Consider the following 20,148-nt stretch of genomic DNA (forward strand, 5'->3'; position numbering starts at 1 on the left):
AACAAAGAATCCATGAGGTTCGAGCTCCGAGGTAAATTAATCAATGACATAAGTGTTCTCCTAAGTTGTGTCACTGTGCTGTACAGTACCTGTACATACCGTTGCGTAGCACCTCAGACCCCACAGTGTGGGCATTACATAATTACCAAGGAATAGTAGGAGTCACTGGTGATCCTTACCTAGCCATCCTATAAGACATGGCTCTCCATTTATGAGTAGTGACCCAGGGGATGACTTGAAGGGATTTGTAACGGCAGAGTGAATGAAAGTGAAGGACGTGAATTGATCTAAGTCACCCGGTAGACCTAACTGGACCTGAGTGGACCAAACTGAACCTACCTAACTGGACCTGAATGGACATAGACCTGAGCTGACCTAACTGGATCCAAATGAACCTGAACACATTTGACAGGACCTGAGCCGAAATGGATGTGTCCCATGCGAAATAAGGGGAGCGACCATGTTCTCAATACATCTTTCTTAGATTTAATAAGTTCCACGTACTGAATGCCCAAGAGATGAGGAAGTGGAATGCCCAAGAGATGAGACGGAATAATTCTGTTTTCAGGACTGAGTTTAAAATTCGTGATTTAAATAACCAGGAAGATTCCGCCACTGAGGCAACACTGACTGAATGAAGTAGCCTCTGACTCTTCAGTCCCAGCAAAACATTATACCCCAAGTTTTTCAAGTTAAAACTTTATACTTCAGTTTTATTATATATTTTCTTTATGTGGCTTTTAAATCAATGAGATACTTGAATCCTTATGTCGAGTTTCCTTTTAAATCAGTTAGAATTATTGAACAGTCTCGGGAACGTTTGTAAATCAAAAATTTTATGGGAAAGCGCAGGAAAAAATATTCCTCTACCCAAAGTTTAGCGTTCGAAAGGAAATATAAATGATGTTATTAGTAACGTCTACTTAAAATTATCCATAATGCAAGAAATAAGTAACATGACCGCCAATAATAACAGTAATTATGCCTACGCACTGTGCGGGAAAATTATACTTCCATTCTCCCCACTCCATCCCAGCTCGCCTCTATCTCTCCCCTCTCCCGTCTCAACATTCACTTTCTCCCTCGCAGGTGAAACCACTTTCACTAGCCCAGATCACATCATCTGTGTGTGTGTGTGTGTGTGTGTGTGTGTGTGTGTGTGTGTAAACTGCCTGTCATTATCGAAGGAGTACTGTATATGGAAATCAGTAGTCTCACCAAAAATTACTCGAAAACCTGGAAATATCCAGGAATAATTTGGTTTTAGTGGCCCGTACAGGAGGATGCTATGGTTGTAGTTGCTGTGTAGAGGGGGATGTTGTGGCTGTAATGGAAGGGTATAGAGGGATGTTGTTGTTGTTGTAGTAGGGATGTTGTGGCTGTAGTGGAAGGGTATAGACTCGGGATGTTGCGGCTGTAGTGACAGGATATGGAGGGATGCTGTGGTTGTAGTGGTGGGGTACAGAAGGACGCTGTGGATGTAATGGAAGGGTACAGATGGGTGCTGTGATTGCAGTGGAAAGGTACATATGTGATTGTAGTGGCAGGGTAAAGATGCTGTGATTGCAGTGAAAGGGCACAGAAAGATGCTGTAATTGCAGTGGAAGGGTACAGAAAGATGCTGTGATTGCAGCGGAAGGGTACAGAAGGATGCTGTGATTGCAGTGGAAGGGTACAGAAGGATACTGTGATTGCAGTGGAAGGATGCAGAAAGATGTTGGGGTTTTAGTGGCAGGGTACGAAGGGATAGCGTGGTTGTCGTAGCATGCTGTCGACTTCACCGCCGTACATCATACCTTGTTGAGTTATTCTCTTTAGCTCTTAGGAGCTTTATTATACAAATGTTAAGATATGGCAGGCGACAATAGATACAGTAGTTATCTTGAAGAGGCCTTCGACAGTTCAGATCCCTATGAACTTTTTTAACACTATAGATCTGGATCTGGATTAGCCGAGGTGTGAGTGGACAGTGGCCTACTTGGGTAAGATACCGCGGAGCTTGTTCGTACGAGAAAGGCATACAACAAGGATATGAAGGTTCATAAATTCACACTGCAAGCCCTGTGGCGACTTTTGTTGCTAACCCTTCTGTCGTTTGTCGCTGAAGCAGATGAGGAATGCCATGCCATACTGAGCTTTCTATAACTGTCGCCAATGACAAGCCCGAACGACTAACAGAAATTATGGTATATTTCTGATGCACGAGTGGTTTCGTAACCTCTTGACAGATATTGCTGAAAGTAAATCTGACGTTGTGAACTTCATTTTCTGGTGGCAGTACATGGAAATGGTCTCGTTACTCGTTACTGCTGCAGTTCACTCGAGCTCAGCGAGATGGTGTCTGGGACCTCCATCTTCACTCTTAAAGTCAGATGCTACCGTACTTCAAGCGCTATGACCATCTGACCTACGCTAAATGGGGTACAATATATTTAGCTGATCCAGTCAAACTTCTAGTCAAGTAGATAGCCTACAGACCAAGCCATGGAGCGGACAAATCGCGCAAGAAATAAAGGCGGTGGAATCACTGGTATCACTAAGACGGCATCAGCTCTGTGTAGGTGGACCCTGTCATATAGTCTGAGATCACTTACATTAGCCAAGACTCATGCTATGTACAACCTTTGTCTTGGGAATACAAACCTTCACAATGAAGCAACCGAATCGCGTCAAAAGCGTGACAACAATACTGTAATGAAAATGCAGGGCAGTAAATTCTGGGGGAGCTAGGGGGGCTATAGCCCTCAGTGAATTCTGAACATTAATTTGTCAAAACTACAACTAAGCTAGGGGGCTTATAGGGCTGAACTTGAAAATAAAATGGAAGAAAAACTTTTGGTAGTTTTGTTGAAAATTCAAATAAATCTACGTGTGTTTGATCGAATATTTCTAAATTTGATCCAAGTTGATCATAAACTAAGTAGTAATAGTACTTAGATATGGATTATTTTATCATTTCCGTAAGAATAACGGCAGGGTGGTATATTTCAACCTGATTTCTACCGCAGGCGTGAAAGAATACTCTTCGTATAGAAATGCAGCATAGTGCAACAAAAATGTAAAATTGCCAAATTAGTAAAATAATTAACAGTTTGAGCTGAAAGTTTAGATTAGCAGAAAGTGAAGCCTTTTATGTAAACACTCACCTCCATCACTAAACATACTTGCGTCATTAAACATATGTAAGAGTGAAACTTCTCTAAACCAAATACAGTAGCTCGAAGTTCTCTTTTAATCTCTCCATACTTTCTCTGTGTCTTAGTGAGGGACTTAGCAGCATAAGCAACATGTTTATCATTTTGCGAGATACAAGCTCCTGTAGCACAACCTCAAGTACACCCTGAGGTGTATCGAGATTGAAGGGCCGGGAGTCATTGATCTTTCCACAGAGTAAAACCCGAGGGGAGACTCAACAGACAGCTTTCAAGCCAGCGGAACAGGAGGCCAGTGTCACCCATGTAGGCAAGTTCATCGAGGTTGACGTCCCACTTTACGTCATCGAAAGCAGCTATGAGATCAATAAAGACAGTGCAAACGCCCTTTTGTTTACCTAAATTTTATATTTACCATTCAGTACAAGCTCCAACGCTCTGGGGAGCGTCGCTGAAGGCCAAGCAGGAAGAGTACGTGAGGAAAGGGAGCAAAATGGGATAATGCTCGTATATAGAAGTTTGCCCTGGTTTATTCCTCGTTTTCTCTGACGTCTCCCTACCTAACCGTGTATGTGAACTGGAGACCCTAGTAGTAGTTTTATAACATACATGATTTGGTAATATAGCAAATGAGAGAGAGTGAATGTTTTGTCTTAAGGCTGAGCTTATGGTACTTGTTGTCAATGAACGAAATTCCTAGAGCGGCCACCAGATGTCAGGTCTGTCAAGGTGGTCAGAGGGACCGGCGGTGGAAGGGCCGAATTTTACTCTATCTCAGTATTTACGGGTAACTATTATAGATTGTTATTAAGTTGCCAGTTATTTTACTTGTCAAGTACTTTAACTTTCATATGGTTAAACAACAGGTGCTAGGCAAGATCAGTGTCTTTAGGAACCAGGATGAACTTGGAGAAGTTGGATTAAATTTACCTATTCACAGTAACATTAAATATACAGATGTTTAATATAAATGATATGATGATGCTTATGTTATTTGTTTAAAGTAAAGTCCTATAATGTTGATTTAAATAATTGCACAATTTTCCCAGTGGTGAAAATCTAAGAAGGCTGCCTGTCTTACATTAATTAATTATACACCGTACCAAATCTAGCTTTCTTCAGGTAAAATGTGGCCTGTCATTACTGTAAAGAAATGAGTCGTAAAATTTTCAGAAGCATGTCATTTTGATACTACTGTACATGATATATCATCAGTTGTAAACTCACCTAAAGGGGCAATTACATGAAACAAAAATAAGCTGTGTATCCTGTAGTCCAAACTTTGGTCCTAACCTTGGCTTCAACAAGCCTTAACCAAGGTATCTTTAGTTGATAAAGACCAGCGTGGCATCTTTAAATATCACTAAGGTTAAAGTTACCAAGAACATTTCTTACCATTTCAGCCCTAAAGGCCATTTTCTGCCCACTTTGTATAGGTATGCAGTAGCTATACATATATGGTACATTTTATATATAATATATATATATATATATATATATATATATATATATATATATATATATATATAAAGAGCACCAGTCAACATTTTATTTTTGTTTTCCTACCCCACTGTCATGATTATAGTACCAATTGTAGTTTTGCTGGTGATTTTTCTTTTTTTTTCTTTAGGTAGCCAGCATTTTGCACATTTGCTGCCAAGCCAAAAAATAACATCAGTGTAAAGTTAATTAGTAAATGTGATGTCTTGAAAACACTCGCACACACACTGCCTTTGCTCAACAGAAAAAATCCTCGAAAACCATCTGTAAATTCATTACAAGAGACATAGGCAACCTACAGCCCATCAGACCATGTGATAATTACATAAGCTTTCCCCCCACTTTGTTCGTTTGGTCATTTATAAACGTTCAGTCATAAAGGCTCCAACATGGTCGCAGGTCTCAGCCTTGGTCACCCCAACTTTCCATGCTGCTCAATCTCTAGCACCCTTCCTATTCAGTTCTATTCAGTCCTTTATCCCTGAGGTCACACTATGATTTTGTCCCAGGACTTTATTGGTCTTCCTCACATAACTCTACCCCCAGTGTTCACACTTTGCACCTTCCATCCTTTCAACATCTACCCCTCCTCATCACATCCTTTCAACATCTGCCCCTCCTCATCACAACTTTAATACACTCCAGTTCCATCCTTCCTCTCAACTCAGTCTTAATCCTGCCCTCGTAGGCCTCGCATTCAAGGACGCACAACGTATCCACCTAATCATTGTCGTTTCTGTACATTTGAGCTTTTGAATATCCTCTTTCTTAACTCTCCAGGTCTCACTACCATACAGCAGTACCTCTAACACATGTCACATCTAAGGATCCCATAGCATGGAGGGAGAGCCCTCTCAGTGTCAGGGGAGGCAAGAGCTCCCTGAACTTCCTTCAGCCTCCTTATCCTAGCTACAGAGCTAGCTCTAGCCCCACCTCCAGCACATAACATGTCCCCCAAGTAAAAAAACTCCTCTCCACACAAGAGATTCACCGGCAAAATCAGTCCTTTCATGCCTAACACTCTACGTGCTCCCCCTGACACTCCGCGCAAATGTTATCAGCATTATCATGCTGTCCGCCATTAATACCATTACATCTCTTATGCACCCACTTATAACAAATACAGCACAAGATGGACATTCTTGTGGCAAATTACACATGGCCACTCTCCCTCTGCTTAGACAATACTGCCACTAGCCCTAGACATTACTTTTATCTACTGGCACATTTACTCTTAAACCATTGTCTCCATTCCATCTCTCCACTTCCTAAAGCTTCCTTTGCCTCCCTTTCACTCTCTGCAGTCAGTACCAAGTCATCGCCATACACCATCTCACATGGGAGCTCTTTTCTGAAGACCCGTGAGAGAGCTTCAAGCACCATGACATGCAGTAAGGGACTCAAGATTGACTCCTAATGTACGCCAACTTTCAAGGAAAACACATCACTCAAATCTCCATTTACACTCACCTGGGTGCAAGCACCCACATACATGGCCATAACCACTCCAACCAGCCACTCCTCAATCCCAAGCTTTCTCATTGCCCAGTTCACCACCTCCCTTGGGACTATCAAAAGCCCTTTCCCTTTTCTTTCCTATATATTTTTCCTGAAGCTGGCAGACAGTGAATATGGCATTAGTGGTCCTTTTGCCCGGCATAAACCCAAACTGCATCTCCTCAGTATTCACACTTTCTCAAATCATACCTTCTAGGACTCTCTCCATTACTTTTAGTACCTAATTCAAAAGTTTTATGCCCCTATATAATCTCCTCATTCCAGGGCATCACCCTTCCCCATGCTGTACACATGTAGCTACAGTCACACACTTCAGCCAGTCATCTGGGATAGTACACTCATATATAGTTGTATTTATCAAATCAGTGATTAACCCTAACCCAACTCTCATTTTCTCTTGAAACCTTGAGCATTGTAGCAGTCAACCCAGACACAACCACTGCCTTCCCCACCTGCATTGTGCCTGTTATCCTGCTTACAAAGGCCAAGGACCAAATGCTGGATCTACTGGCAGACCTTCACTGTTCTAGTCAAACACCTCATTCAGCAACCAGTTATAATGCTCTCTTCAGGCATCTTTAATATCCTCACTGTCCACAACAACCTGTCCCTCATCATTCTTCACACACTGACCTCTCACCCCCCCCCCCCCCTTTTTTTTGTGTGTATGCCTTTCTGATGATTTTAATTAGCTTGTGAGGGACCACTTTTGTGAAAGGCATTGATACACACTATATCAAATCCATTCAGTTTAGGAAGTACTGGTATCCACCAAGCTGAATCTGATGTTCTAGAGGTACTGGTAGAAGAAAATATTCTTGAGAATCCGTCATCAGATTTAGGGGGTTAAATGTCGGATGCATCCTAAATTGAATAGAATTCTGAGGTGTCTCAGTCATTCTTTAGAGGTTAATAGAGACTGGGTTTACCTCTTTTTGGGGTAGGATGCATCCCAAGTTGAATAGAATTCTAAAGTGTCCCAGCCATTCAAAAGGGGCTAATAGATGGTTTTAGGGTAGGATGCTTCCTTCTGGAGAACAGATTGTCTAGCAATATCCAAAATGATATTGAAGGTGTTCTGACTGTCATTTAGGTTTCAGGTCACGTGTTCATTTGATTCTTTTGTAATGAACAGAGATGAACACCCCAAGAATACAATTCCAAGGGTCCCTGAGTACTACAGACCCTAGAAAGTGCCCAGTGATAATTGTGGGGCAGCTGTGCCACTTGACAAACCTCCCCTTCTCTGATGTGGCCCCCAAACTACAGCCACGTGTGGATGAGGAGGTAAGTAATTTGAATTACCTATAGCTACTATACAAGCTGTTGTCAGGTATCCAATATAGATCTCTCAAGTGTGGGAATTTAAGATTCCATGCATTTGTACCATATATTATTGAAAGAGATGGAGCATTAGGTATTGATACATACAAAATGTGCAGAGGATGCATAAGGAGGATGGCAGGTTTAAATAAATGAGAAATTAATTATTATTATTATGGAGTAGATGAGAGGCAGAAGGAGTGAGATACAGAATTATTAAGGTTTTAAATGAGAAATAGGTGTGGGCACTCATCATCCACTCACCCGATACAGTGCTGCTCTCAGGTGACCACGCTTTCATCCTTCCTTCTCTCATTCCGTCCCCTTCTGTCTTTCTTTCCTTCATTCTTTCCTCTTCCTTGTGTTTACGGGTTACTTTACACTCCCCCTTTTGTATTTTTTTTTTTTTTCCTTCATTCATTCCTCTTCCTTCTGCCTATGGGTGACTCTACACTGAGTGACAAGCCTAGTGGTTTCATGTACACCAGGAAATCATTTACTACACTGGGTGATAACTATATTGCCAAATTATAGGGCCTGGTGGTTTAGTGGGTAATTAAGGCACTCCAGTTGGATTGAGCCTGTGCAGGTTTATATCCAAGGGATGGTTGGGGTTTAATGCTCATGTAATGCTACTCAAGGATGAGTGAGGCTGGTCACTCTCATTTTAATTGTCAGGACCAACTTGCCTGGCCCCTGGTTCCTATGCTCCTTGTGGGGCAGCACAGGATTAGGTGATGATGAATAAAAGAGAAATTCATTGAGATGGTATGGACTGGTAGACAGAATGCATATACTGTATTTTGAGGTAGCTACCAAAGAAGTCTGTGAAAATGAAAGTACAGTACTGTAATTTAATTCGAATCAGGGTGACTTTGCTGATGGTGACTGATTTTGTTTATGTACATTTTTCATGCCAGTATTTCAATTTCTTTCAGGCTTGGAACCTGTCTGTAAATAGTCTCCAACCTTCTCCAACTGACTACTGTTCTCTATATCTGAATTTGGCAACTGTTTGTGCCCTGCCAATCAAGTGTTCCCGCCACAACACCCCATCAAGGACACACTCTGTCACTAAGCTCATCAAAACTCACTCAACGGGTGGTCAGGAATGCATAGTGGTAAGAGGTTAATACACTGTTCATTGGAAGTGGATATTAATTCTCTTGCATACACAAAACTTGTATTCCATTATTCATTTTGTTACCGTACTGGAATGATTTCTTATACAGTAATACCTCGATATACGATACCGGTAGATCCGATACCCCTGCTTAACGATGAGGGTAGAAATTGCACCATACCCCTCCTAACGGTGGCCAAACCCCGGTTTAACGATGGAATTTGATTTTTCTTACCGATTTTGATTATATTTTAGACTCAAACTTGTGTGTTTAGGTTGATATATAAACTATTTTTAGACTTAGATTAATGTGTTTTAGCCATTGGTGGGGTTAACATTATCATTCTGGAGTACAGTTTACTAAGTTTGATTTTTTCCAGACTTACATTTGACGATATTCAGATGTGATTTGTTGGTTTAAGTGAGTTATTTATAGGTGTTAGGCTTAGGTTTGCTTCCTTGACAGCTGTTAGGCCATTTAGATTGGCTTTAAACCTGTTTTTGGGCTCCTCTGGATGGGTTTTGGACTTGGATTCGGGGAAAATCCAAGGCTGATAAACGATCTACAGTGAAATACGTTAAAAGTACCCCGATCTACGATACCCCGCCTAATGATGGGGTTTTACCTATCCAATTTGATCGTTAAACCGGGGTATGCCTGTATTGCATGTACGAAGACCGAAAAGTAAAACCATCATTTGAGTGCCAGTTGAAATGGTGCCAGCAACCTTTGACTTTTCATTGGAGCTTTTAAAATTTGGGGGTTCTCACTTGCAAACCACCAACAATTTATTTTGTACTTTTTTGGACGGCTTAGTTGGATTACAGTATTTTTATGCTGTTGTTTACTGGTATTTCAGTACTGATAGCAGTTTGCCTCTGGAGTGTGTGTGTTTATGCATATATTGTATATTTGTACGCTATGTTTATTTATGTTTGCAGCTTGTTTGTGAACGTAGTGATCTTCTGGCTACTGCTTGTGGCGTGGCTAGAGCTTATCCATTATATTCACGTAAAACTGCCTCATCTGCACCCGTGGACCACACCATCACCGTGGAAGTCATCCTTGTTGGCAAGGGTGATGCACCACTAAATGAAGAAGACATTAAGGTGAGGTCATTTAGATGGATGTGCTTCTCTATTGTAGATCCTTGGATACAGCAGACCAAATTGAGTTAGAGTAGTAAAGATGGACCAAGTACAAAAGACTACATGTGGAAGAACTGTATAGCATGCAAGGGGGAGTTCCTAGAGATGCTCCTGCTTCTAAAAGCAGGTTCACTGCGTGTTGTCATATATTTTTACAGACTGACACCAAACAGTTTTCAGCATAGGAAAGCCTCCCTTTGTTGTTGGGGTTGGAAATAAGAACAGTCTGAGTAGTCTCGTTAGCTTGATGTGTGTGTGTGTGTATATATTTAATATATATATATATTTTTTTTAATTACAGAGTGTGTAAGAAACGGTATCTAAAGGTGAATGTAGGGAAGAGTAAAGTTTTGGTTTTTGAGAGAAATGGATTCATTGATTGTACAGTGAGGTTGGGTGAGGAGGAAATGGAAAATGTGAGTGTGTTTAAGTACGTGTGTAGTGTGTTGAGTAAGGAAGGAAGTTTAGAGGGTAAAGTGCTTGAAAGGGTACAACAAGGAAGAAAGGTTGCTGGTTCCTTGAAGACAGTGATAAGAAACAGGAAAGTGAAAAAGTTACTACATGACAGTATTGTGATACCAACTGCAACGTATGGAAGTGAATCTTGGACCTTGATGGAGGGGCAGAGGTCGAGTGAGAGCAGTGGAAATGAGTTGTATGAGAGGTGCATGTGAAGTCACATGGAGAATCAGACTGACAAATGAGGAAGTGAAGGAGCATTGTGGTGTGGATGTGCATGTGATAAGAGGCATTAGGAGAAACACATTGAGGTGGTTTGGCTATGTGGAGAGGATGGAGAGTGACAGACTGATGAGGAGAGTATGTGAGTGAGGTGGAAGGGGGGAGAGGGAGGGGGAGGCCAAGGATGAGATAGAGGGATGGAGTGGAGAGGTATATGAGAGAGGGGGGTGTGAGCTGGGAGCAGGGCAGTGAAATGGCGGGGTACAGGGCGACATGGAGGCAATTTCTTTGTGGCCACACCTTACAGGACTAAGGCGTTTGGCAATAGATAGGTAGATAGGTATAGTTTATTTTTTGTGGTTAATGCCAGATGATGTTAAACAGTCTACATAAGACCTCACCAGGCTTTAGGACTAAGAAACTTGCCCAGTTACTCAGGCAGGATTTTATCATCATCATCATCATCATCTGGACCTCCTTTCCCACCCTAGGGCAGGATGAGGTGTAGCAATGTTCAGACAGCCCAAATTTGCCTAGTCCAATGGGCCACGCTTCCATTCACTCATCATTCAAGCCCTCGGAATCCTGGCTCTATCTGATGAGCCAAAAACATTCACCACATTCTGTAGCTTCTCGTAAACCTATTCGATAGTCAGTCCGGACGCTATCACGTTAAAAAGAGGTGCCAAATCCCTGATCATGTGCTTCTCCTCACATCATCCAGCCAGCTCGTTATCTTGTCAGGCCCCTAGCCCCACCAACTTCCAAATCTCTTTTCCTCACACACTTATCCACCATATCCCTCCATCTTCTCCGTGGCCTACCTCGCCTCATACCTCCTTCAGATTTGTTCAGGTATACCTTTTTCACCATTTTATTGTCATCCATTCTCTCCACATGACCATACCATCTCAGTACACTCTCTTCGATTCTGGTGTCCACAGACTTCCTCACTCCAAATCTGTCATGAATCACATTATTTCGTATCCTGTCCACTCTGTGTACTCCACATACATTCCTCAGCAGTCCCATCTCCACTGCTTTCACCCTTAATTTTCGTGCCACACCACAGTCTCACATTCATATGTTAAATTGGCACTAACACTCCTTCATGTAAGTCTCATTCAGCTGCAACAATCAAGCATGAGTGTTGCAGGATTTTACACTACTGAAAAACCTTTCATCATATCTAGAGCCTTTGAATTCACTTATTAGCAAATGAGTTTTTTTTGGCTGTGCATAAAACTTAGTTTTCATCTACTGTACTCATTGTCTTTAGTTTGGCCTGATTATTGACTCTTTCAACCTGAGTGCTAGTATTTTATCGTATCGTTTCGTTTATAAAGGCTCCAACATGCTTGCATGTGTTGACCTTGGTCAACGTATGGCAGCTCTCCACACTGCTTAAGCTCTGGCCTATCTCAGGTAGCCTCCCTAGTGAGTCCCATATTCCTGTAAGTTGTTTTGGCAGGGGAGGACAGATGGATATGGGGGTGTGGGTGTGTTGGTTGCGGAGAAATGGGTGGAATCGTTTTTTCGTTTCGTTTTCGTTTTTAAAGGCTCCAACATGCTTGCATGTGTCGGCCTTGAGAGTAAGTGATAAGATATTGGTAGTGAAAATTTTGTTATGTGGAATGATGACTGCAGTTATATCGGCATATGCTGCATAGGCAGGCTTGGATGAGGTAGAGAAGGATAGATTTTGGGATGACTTAATACATGTAGTAGGTGGTATGGGGGATGATGAGATAGTGTTTGGGGAGAGGACTTAAATGGTCATGTACTGTAGGTGAAGCAGCTCAAGGTTATGAAGGAGTACATGGGGGATGTGCGTATGGTTTAAGAATTGCGGAAGGAGAAAGGATACTCGAGTCTGGGGAGGCAACGAACATGATTGTGTGCAACACACATTTTAGGAAGAGAGAGTAGGTTAACTACGTACGAGTCTGGGGGAAATAGCAGTCAAATAGATTATTTTCTGGTCAGGAGGGCTGATAGGAGGTTAGTGAGGGATGTTAAAGTTGTAGGAAACAAAGAGTGTGTGCAGCAGCACAAACTATTGATTTCTGATATGGTGCTTAAAGAACGAGTGATGAAGAAGAGGACTTATGTACCTAGGAGGAAAATATGGGAGCTGGAAAACCAAGCAGTAAGGCCTTCAATAGCGAGATGAGGAGAGTGGTGGCTGACCAGGGAGCCGTAGACAGAGGCGTTAATGAACAGTACAGAGCCCTCAAAAACAATCTCTTGAGAGTTACTGATGTAATAATGCTGTTGGACAAGAGGCCCACCAAGACATAAAGTAACTTGGTGAGGGGATGAGGGTGTAGAAGCTGCAGTTAAGGAGAAAAGAAGGCCTTTCCAGGAATGGAAGAAGGGTGGTAACAAGGAGGAATACTTGGCTACCAAGCGTAGGGCTAGAAGAGAGGTATGCAGGGCGAGGTCAGAGTCACAGAGATTTTTACTTGATAACCTAAATCATGAGGAAAGGAAAAATATGATATTTAAGGTGGCAAATCAGATGAAGAGGGATAATCGGAATATTATAGGTGAGCAATGTGTGAAGGATGATGAAGGAACGGTAGTGGTAAACAGTGGGGATATTAAAGATGCATGGAGAGAGCATTATAGCTGGTTGTTGAATGAAGAGTTTGACTGGGACAGGAAAGGTTTGGAGCCAGCAGATCCAGTGTTGGCCCTTGGCCTTTGATTGACACTGCTACTCTGAGTGAGGTAATAGGCAGGATGCAGGTGGGGAAGGCAGCAGGTGTGTCTGGGTTGACTGCCAAAATATTGAAGGCCTCAGGAGACATAGGGGTGAGGTTAGTCACTGACCTAATAAATATGATTATATGAGTGTGTTGTCCCAGATGATTGGTTGAAGAGTGTAAATGTAAACGTGTACAAAGGGAAGGGTGATGCCCTGGAAAGAGGAAATTATACAGGTATAAAGCTTTTAGATTAGATAATGTAGGTAATGGAGAGAGTTCTAGAAGGTATGATTAGAGAAAGAGTGAATATTGATGAGATGCAGTTTGGGTTTATGCTAGGCAGGGGGACCACTGATGCCATATTCATTGTTCGACAGCTTCAGGAAAAATATGTTGGGAAGAAGAGGCTGACGAATGACGATATAAAGGAGCGTTGTGGTGTGGATGTGGATGTGATAGGAAGCGTTATGAGGAACACACTGAGGTGGTTTGGCCATGTGGAGAGGATGGAGGGTGAAAGACTGATGAAGAGAGTGTATATGAGTGAGGTGGAGGGGGGAAGAGGGAGGGGGAGGCCGAGGATGAGATGGAGGGATGGGGTGGAGAGGTATATGAGAGAGGGGGGTGTGAGTTGGGAGCAGGGCAGTGAAATGGTGGGGGACAGGGCAACGTGGAGGCGATTTGTTTGTGGCCACTCCAAACAGGATTGAGGCGTCTGGCAATAGATAGATATGAGAGCTACAATTGCCACTACAGACAATAAGGGGCTCAAGACCGACCCCTGATGGATGCCAGCATTCACAGAAAGCTCATCACTCAAACCTCCACACACTTTCACCTGGGTGCGAGCACCCACAGACATAACCATAACTACTCGAACCAGCTACTCCTCGATCCCAGGCTTTCTCATTGCCCACTTCACCACCTCCGTAGGGACTGTCAAAAGCCTTCTCCAAATCAGCAAAAACAAAGTACAGCCCCCTTTTCTTTCCTCTATATTCCTGAAGCAGGTGGACAGTGAGTATGGCATGGTCCTGTTGCCTGGCATAAACCAAAACTGCATCTTATCAGTAATCACTCTTTCTCTAATAATACCTTCTAGGACTCTTCCCATTACCATCATTGTCTGGTCCAAGAGTTTTTTGCCACTATAATTTCCTCTTTCCAGGGCAACACTGTAAAGGGTCGTGGCAACTTCAGGGACACAGAATGATGTACAGGTGCCCCAGAAAGGATAGAAGCATAAGTAACTCCAGGCTGAAAGAAGAGAGTCTGGGCCCTCCTCTTTGCTTCTGGAAAGGGAACCTTCTTACGTGCGCGAATGCTCAAAACTTCCTTTTCAAGGCAGTACCGATGACAGTTTTTGGAAGATACAGCACGAGGACCCCCACAGTGATAGCATTTTAGGGGTCCTGGACAATCACTCATATGACTCATTTTGCCACAGGAGAGACAAACACCAGGAAGGCCAGCCAGTGCACTTCGGCAAAATTTGCTAATATGTCCATACCCCTGACAGTGGAAACACTGCTTTGGGTTTGGAACATACGGCTTCACAGGCAGAGAGAGCCAAGCAAGTTTCACGGAGGCAGGCAACGTTAAGCGGTCAATGGTCAGAAACAGAGTCGGAGTTGGGGTCAGAATACCATCGATCTTCTTCTGTACCCGGTCAACCTCTACAACACCATAAGCGCGTAGTTCTTCTAATAACCGTGACTCAGGGTATCGCAGGAGGTCCCGGGAGTAAATGACCCCCTTACACTGGTTAAAGGTGGCATGAGGTATGCAGGAGATGCCGTGACCAGAAACGGAAGTCAGAGTCTGGAGACGTGAGCTCTCTTCTGGGGAGGAAACCTCACTTAGGAGGCTACCATCCCCTTGGGTAGAAATTATTGGTTCATGGCCACAGGAAGAAACAATTGCACGGTGTAAATTAAAGATGTCTGTATCCAGTACTGAACCACCTGCAGAGGGTTTCAGCACTAGATACTTCACGAATTTTTCCTGGTTCGTATCATCTTGGCCAAACCTTGGAGCCAAACCTACCCGACGGGATCTCCTCCCACCCCCAGTTGAACGCTGGGACAGAGGTGAGAAGTCGCCAGGGGCCTGAAAAGGTTCCAGTGTGGCAATAAGTGATGTGCAGTCTGAAGAGTGTCTAGGGGCAGATGCAGTGTCATCAGCAGATGTACTGTATTGAAATGTGAGCCATGAATATCAATACACCTTCATTCCCCCACCCCTCCATCCACCATGGAGCCCAACAAGGGGAAGTCATATGCCAGGGACAACACCACTGGCGACTCTAGAGGTTGGGGGAGAGTATACGCGGGTAACCACCGGGGGACCTGGGCAAGGGTGACTCCAGGACGATAGGAGCCACCAGGCCCTCCAGTGCCCACTTGACCCTAGCCAACGCATGACCAGCCGATTGACCTGGTCGGGCCCAACCAGGCCGCCTGTCTAGCCAGAATAAGGGACCAAAGAGGTGTATTGCTAGTTGCAGGGGGCATCATGCAGCATCACTCAACCTCCAGGACTCCCGTCTCCCAGCATTACGGGACGCCACGCACGGCAAACACGTGGGGAGGCAACAGTCCTGCCCTAGATGGGAAGTGGGCAGGGACTAACATCACCAGCAGACCTCCTCCACCAGTGATGTAGGGGGTGCTTAGTCCACGAGGCTGACAAATACCGAACCCTACAAAGGTAGGCATGCCTCCCGAGTAGGTGGCACTGCCAACCACGCTTCAAGTCCCGTCACCACGTCAAGGTGACCCCCCCTCAGTGGGGCACGCAAGCCTTGAAACAATCGTCATACCAAACACCTCATAACTCCTTTAAGATGAGTTTTATATTATTCATGATGATTTAAAAACTACTCTTATTATTTCAGCTTTAAAAAAAAAAAAAAAAAAAAAAAAAAAGTAGTAGTGATAGGAAGGCTCCAGGTGGGTAAATTGGATATAAGTCCAGGAGTGGCGGCGCCAATAAACCCTTTATACATGTATTTTAATGTCACACAAATAACGTTTTCGCTAATAATGGCATTTTTCTGGCACCAATTAGACGTTATTGGTGAGATCCTACTGTAGTAGTATTAACAATAATATTAATTATCATACAAATCTTTAATATTAAAAAAAATATAAACAGGTAAAGGCCTTTACCTATAAATGGTGCTTTGATTGACCAGTTTGTCAGGCATACTAGACACAACATCAGTTTTCTTCTTAACATTTTTTCTCATTTTCTCCCCCAGGTGTTAAATGATGCTGTGTACGGAGTTCGCCTAGCTGCCAGAATTGTTGACACTCCAGCTAATGAAATGCACACTGATGCCTTTATAGAGGTATGGGGAAGCATAGATAGTATATTGTATAGATTGTTTAAAGATGTCCAAAAGAGAAGTGTCAGATTCTTAAATGAGGCCCAGATTCTCTAAAGTCCATAGCAACATTAAATTGGGAAACACTTTTCTTTCTCCTGGTCATCAAATGACAAATGACAAGTTCCTTGCATGCCGGTGTATTTGATTTTGCGCTTGAATTAAACCAGTTAAAGCCTTCACATTATCAGTACATTTTTTTTTTTTTTTTTTTTTTTTTTTAAGCATAATATTAACATCACTGGCTTCAGAACATCTTTTACTTTATATTAAGTTTAAGAAATAAAAATAAAGGAAAAAGATTTTTAAGCACTTTCTGTGTACTGTCATGTTCTAGAGTTACCCGTAGGAAGTGAGGTTTCTCTCACAACTGTCATCTTGGTTGAATGGAGGGTGGGTAATAGACTTAGAAAGATTAAGAATTGGGTTAGACCTGACTTTAGAAGCTAGAAAGTGGCAGAGAAGCATTATTCTTTAATAATTACATCCATCCATTCATCCATCCATCATCCAATCCTATGTCGCCTTATAGAGGCGTGTAGGAAACCGGGGCTAGGCAAGTTGGTCCTGACATTTAAGAGGAGAGTGACAAGCCTCACTCATCCCTGAGTGGCATTACGTGAGCAATAAACCCCAACCACCCCTTCGATATAAACCTACAATCCGATCGGAGCGCCCGCTAAACCACCAGGTGCCATAATTTGGTTATGTGGTTACCACCCAGCATAGTAAATGGTTTGATGGTGTACTGGAAACCATTTGGCATGTCACTCAGTGTAGAGACACCCATAGGCAGAAGGAAGGGAAAAGAATAAAAGAAAGACAGAAGAGGGAGTGTAAAGTTGCCCATAGGCAGAAGGATGAGGAAAGAATGAAGGAAAGAAAGACAGAAGAGGATGGAAGGAAGAGAGGAAGGGGCAGACACCTGAGAGCAGCACTACATTGAGGGTGTGGATGGTGAGAGCCCCCACCTACCACCAAAGAAATGAAAATAACAAAGTACTGTATTAGTATGTACACACACACACACACACACACACACAGACACACACACACAGACACACACACAGACACACACACAGACACACACACACACACACACACACACACACACGCACATGCACACACACACACACACACACACACACACACACACACACACACACACACACACACACACACACACACACACACACACACACACACACACACACACACACACACACACACACACACACACACACACACACACACACACACACACACACACACACACACACACACACACACACACACACACACACACACACACACACACACACACACACACACACACACACACACACACACACACACACACACACACACACACACACACACACACACACACACACACACACACACACACACACACACACACACACACACACACACACACACACACACACACACACACACACACACACACACACACACACACACACACACACACACACACACACACACACACACACACACACACACACACACACACACACACACACACACACACACACGCACACGCACACACGCACACACACACACACACACACACACACACAAAAGAATATATCACCTGCTGCCACCTGTTCATGAATGTCACACCACCAATGTAAACAAAACTTATTCAGGTTCTCAGGCCCCTCTGAGAACCTGAATTCAGAAGATGGCATTGCACACAATCACCTGTGCTAACAACACAACATACAATGCTTGAGAGCTCTGTGGGAAAGCTTGGTCTCGGCCGTGACCTTTGGAACTCAGGGCTGTTCGGCCAGACTGCCTAGGGACCAACTACTACTGCAACTACAAAACAGATTCAGGTTAAATGTTTTCTCTAATACCCTTATTTCTTTTTTCCTTATTTTTCATCAGCATGATCAGAAATTAAGTTTGATTTTAAAACAGCAAAGTTATATCACTTGCAGAATATTTTGGCTCAGTCATTACACTGTCATCTGTGGTAGTTGCCATCTGCCAAGGTACATGCCATTAGTGGCATATTTTGTAATTGTCTCCTTTTCAGAGACTTTGCACATTATCATTACAGTATGTCTGCATTTCAGGAGGTTCATTCTGTGGGGCAGACGTTGGGTATAAAGCCCTTAATCATACGGGGTGAGGAGTTGGCAACTAAGGGGTTCGGTGGACTATATGGAGTGGGGAAGGCTGCAGTGCATCCTCCTGCCCTTGTCATACTCTCCCACACACCTCCAGGTGCTACTGAGAGTGCTGCCTGGGTTGGCAAAGGCATTGTTTATGATACTGGTGGTCTTAGTATTAAGACAAAGGTAAGTGGACACACATTGTTTATGTTGCTCTTGCAGAGTGTAGATGATTGTTAGTTTAGTGCTAGGATACACTTTAATATAAACAAGGAAATGGAATATGGGTTGCATGGGTAGCTCACTAGGCCAACAGGCGTCAAGAGAAGTGTATGAGTGCAACAGGGATAATGCAATACGGTACTTGAGAACATAGCATGAGGACCCACCCTTGATCTCCCTGCGTACATCAGAGAGTTTCAAGAAGTTACGAGAAAAAGTTAGTATCTCAGAGACCTTGAGGCCCATACCAAAGAGATACACACATTTTAGTTTGATTGAAGTCCCTTTTTAATGGTAGGTGAGGGTGCTCACCATCCACTCACTCAGTGTAGTGCTGCTCTTGGGTGACTGCCCTTTCGTCTCTTCCTTCCTTCTATCCTTTCTTCCTTTCTTTTCTCGTTCTTTCCTTCATTCTTTTCTCTTCTACGGGCAACTCTACACTGAGTGACAAGCTAGGTGGTTTCCTGTACTTTAGGAAACCATTTACAACACTGGTTGGTAACCATATAACCAAATTATGGTGCTTGGTGGTTTTGAGCCTGTGAATGTTCATATCTAAGGGATGGTTGGGGTTTATTGCTTACGTAATGTCACTCAGGGATGAGTGAGGCTGGCCACTCTCATCTTAAATATCAGGACCAACTTTCCTAGCCCTGGGCTGCTATGCTTCTCATGGGACAACACAGGATTAGATGATGAATGGGTTAAGTCCATATTAAAGTTTCTGTTACACTGCTGTATTACACTGTGGTCCTAGTAACAACATCCTTGGGGATTTTTTTTTTCTTTTTTAATGCATTGAAGAAGGAACCAAAGGCCAGGAGCCTGCAAATTGTTCCCTCCAAAAAAAACAAAAACAAGGTAACAGAGACCCAAATTCAAGATCAGTTCAATTTGAAATGCCTGGACACCCTGTGTTTGAGAAACAGAGGATCATAGGCAGTACGAAATACAGAAAGAGGGAGACAGTTCCAGAGATGACCTGTTGCATATGTGAAGGACTGGGAGTAACGGTTATAACTTTTTCATTGGAGAGTTGGACAAAAAGGGGATCAATTTGTTGCTAGACGAGTGTTACGCGCCCGCCGTAGGGGTGGAGGGATGGAAGCAGACAGTTCAGAGAAGCTGTGACCAATGAAGTTGTGATAGAAATGAGATAAAGATGCAACAGTGTGGCAGAGAGACAGAGGTTGAAGGAAGCCAGTAAGAAGAGAAGAGTTAATGAGATGAGAAGCCT

General features: G+C 43.2%; 1 protein-coding gene across 1 annotated transcript in view; it reads left to right on the forward strand.

Annotated features, from left to right (window-relative positions):
- Window positions 1–3,875: 3,875 nt before the first annotated feature.
- grsm (probable aminopeptidase NPEPL1 granny smith protein) overlaps window positions 3,876–20,148 on the forward strand; it is a 29,213-nt gene continuing 12,940 nt past the window's right edge. The window contains exons 1-6 of the mRNA XM_080283123.1: window positions 3,876–3,939; window positions 7,306–7,457; window positions 8,432–8,614; window positions 9,559–9,726; window positions 16,420–16,509; window positions 18,651–18,875. Of these exons, the coding sequence (XP_080139249.1) occupies window positions 7,308–7,457; window positions 8,432–8,614; window positions 9,559–9,726; window positions 16,420–16,509; window positions 18,651–18,875 (816 nt within the window). The 5' untranslated portion in view covers window positions 3,876–3,939; window positions 7,306–7,307. The remainder of the gene's footprint in view (window positions 3,940–7,305; window positions 7,458–8,431; window positions 8,615–9,558; window positions 9,727–16,419; window positions 16,510–18,650; window positions 18,876–20,148) is intronic.

Source organism: Coenobita brevimanus, chromosome 96 (genome assembly GCF_032717465.1).
Source record: "Coenobita brevimanus isolate Jiangsu-jjx chromosome 96, ASM3271746v2, whole genome shotgun sequence".
Classification (NCBI taxonomy): Eukaryota; Metazoa; Arthropoda; class Malacostraca; order Decapoda; family Coenobitidae; genus Coenobita; species Coenobita brevimanus.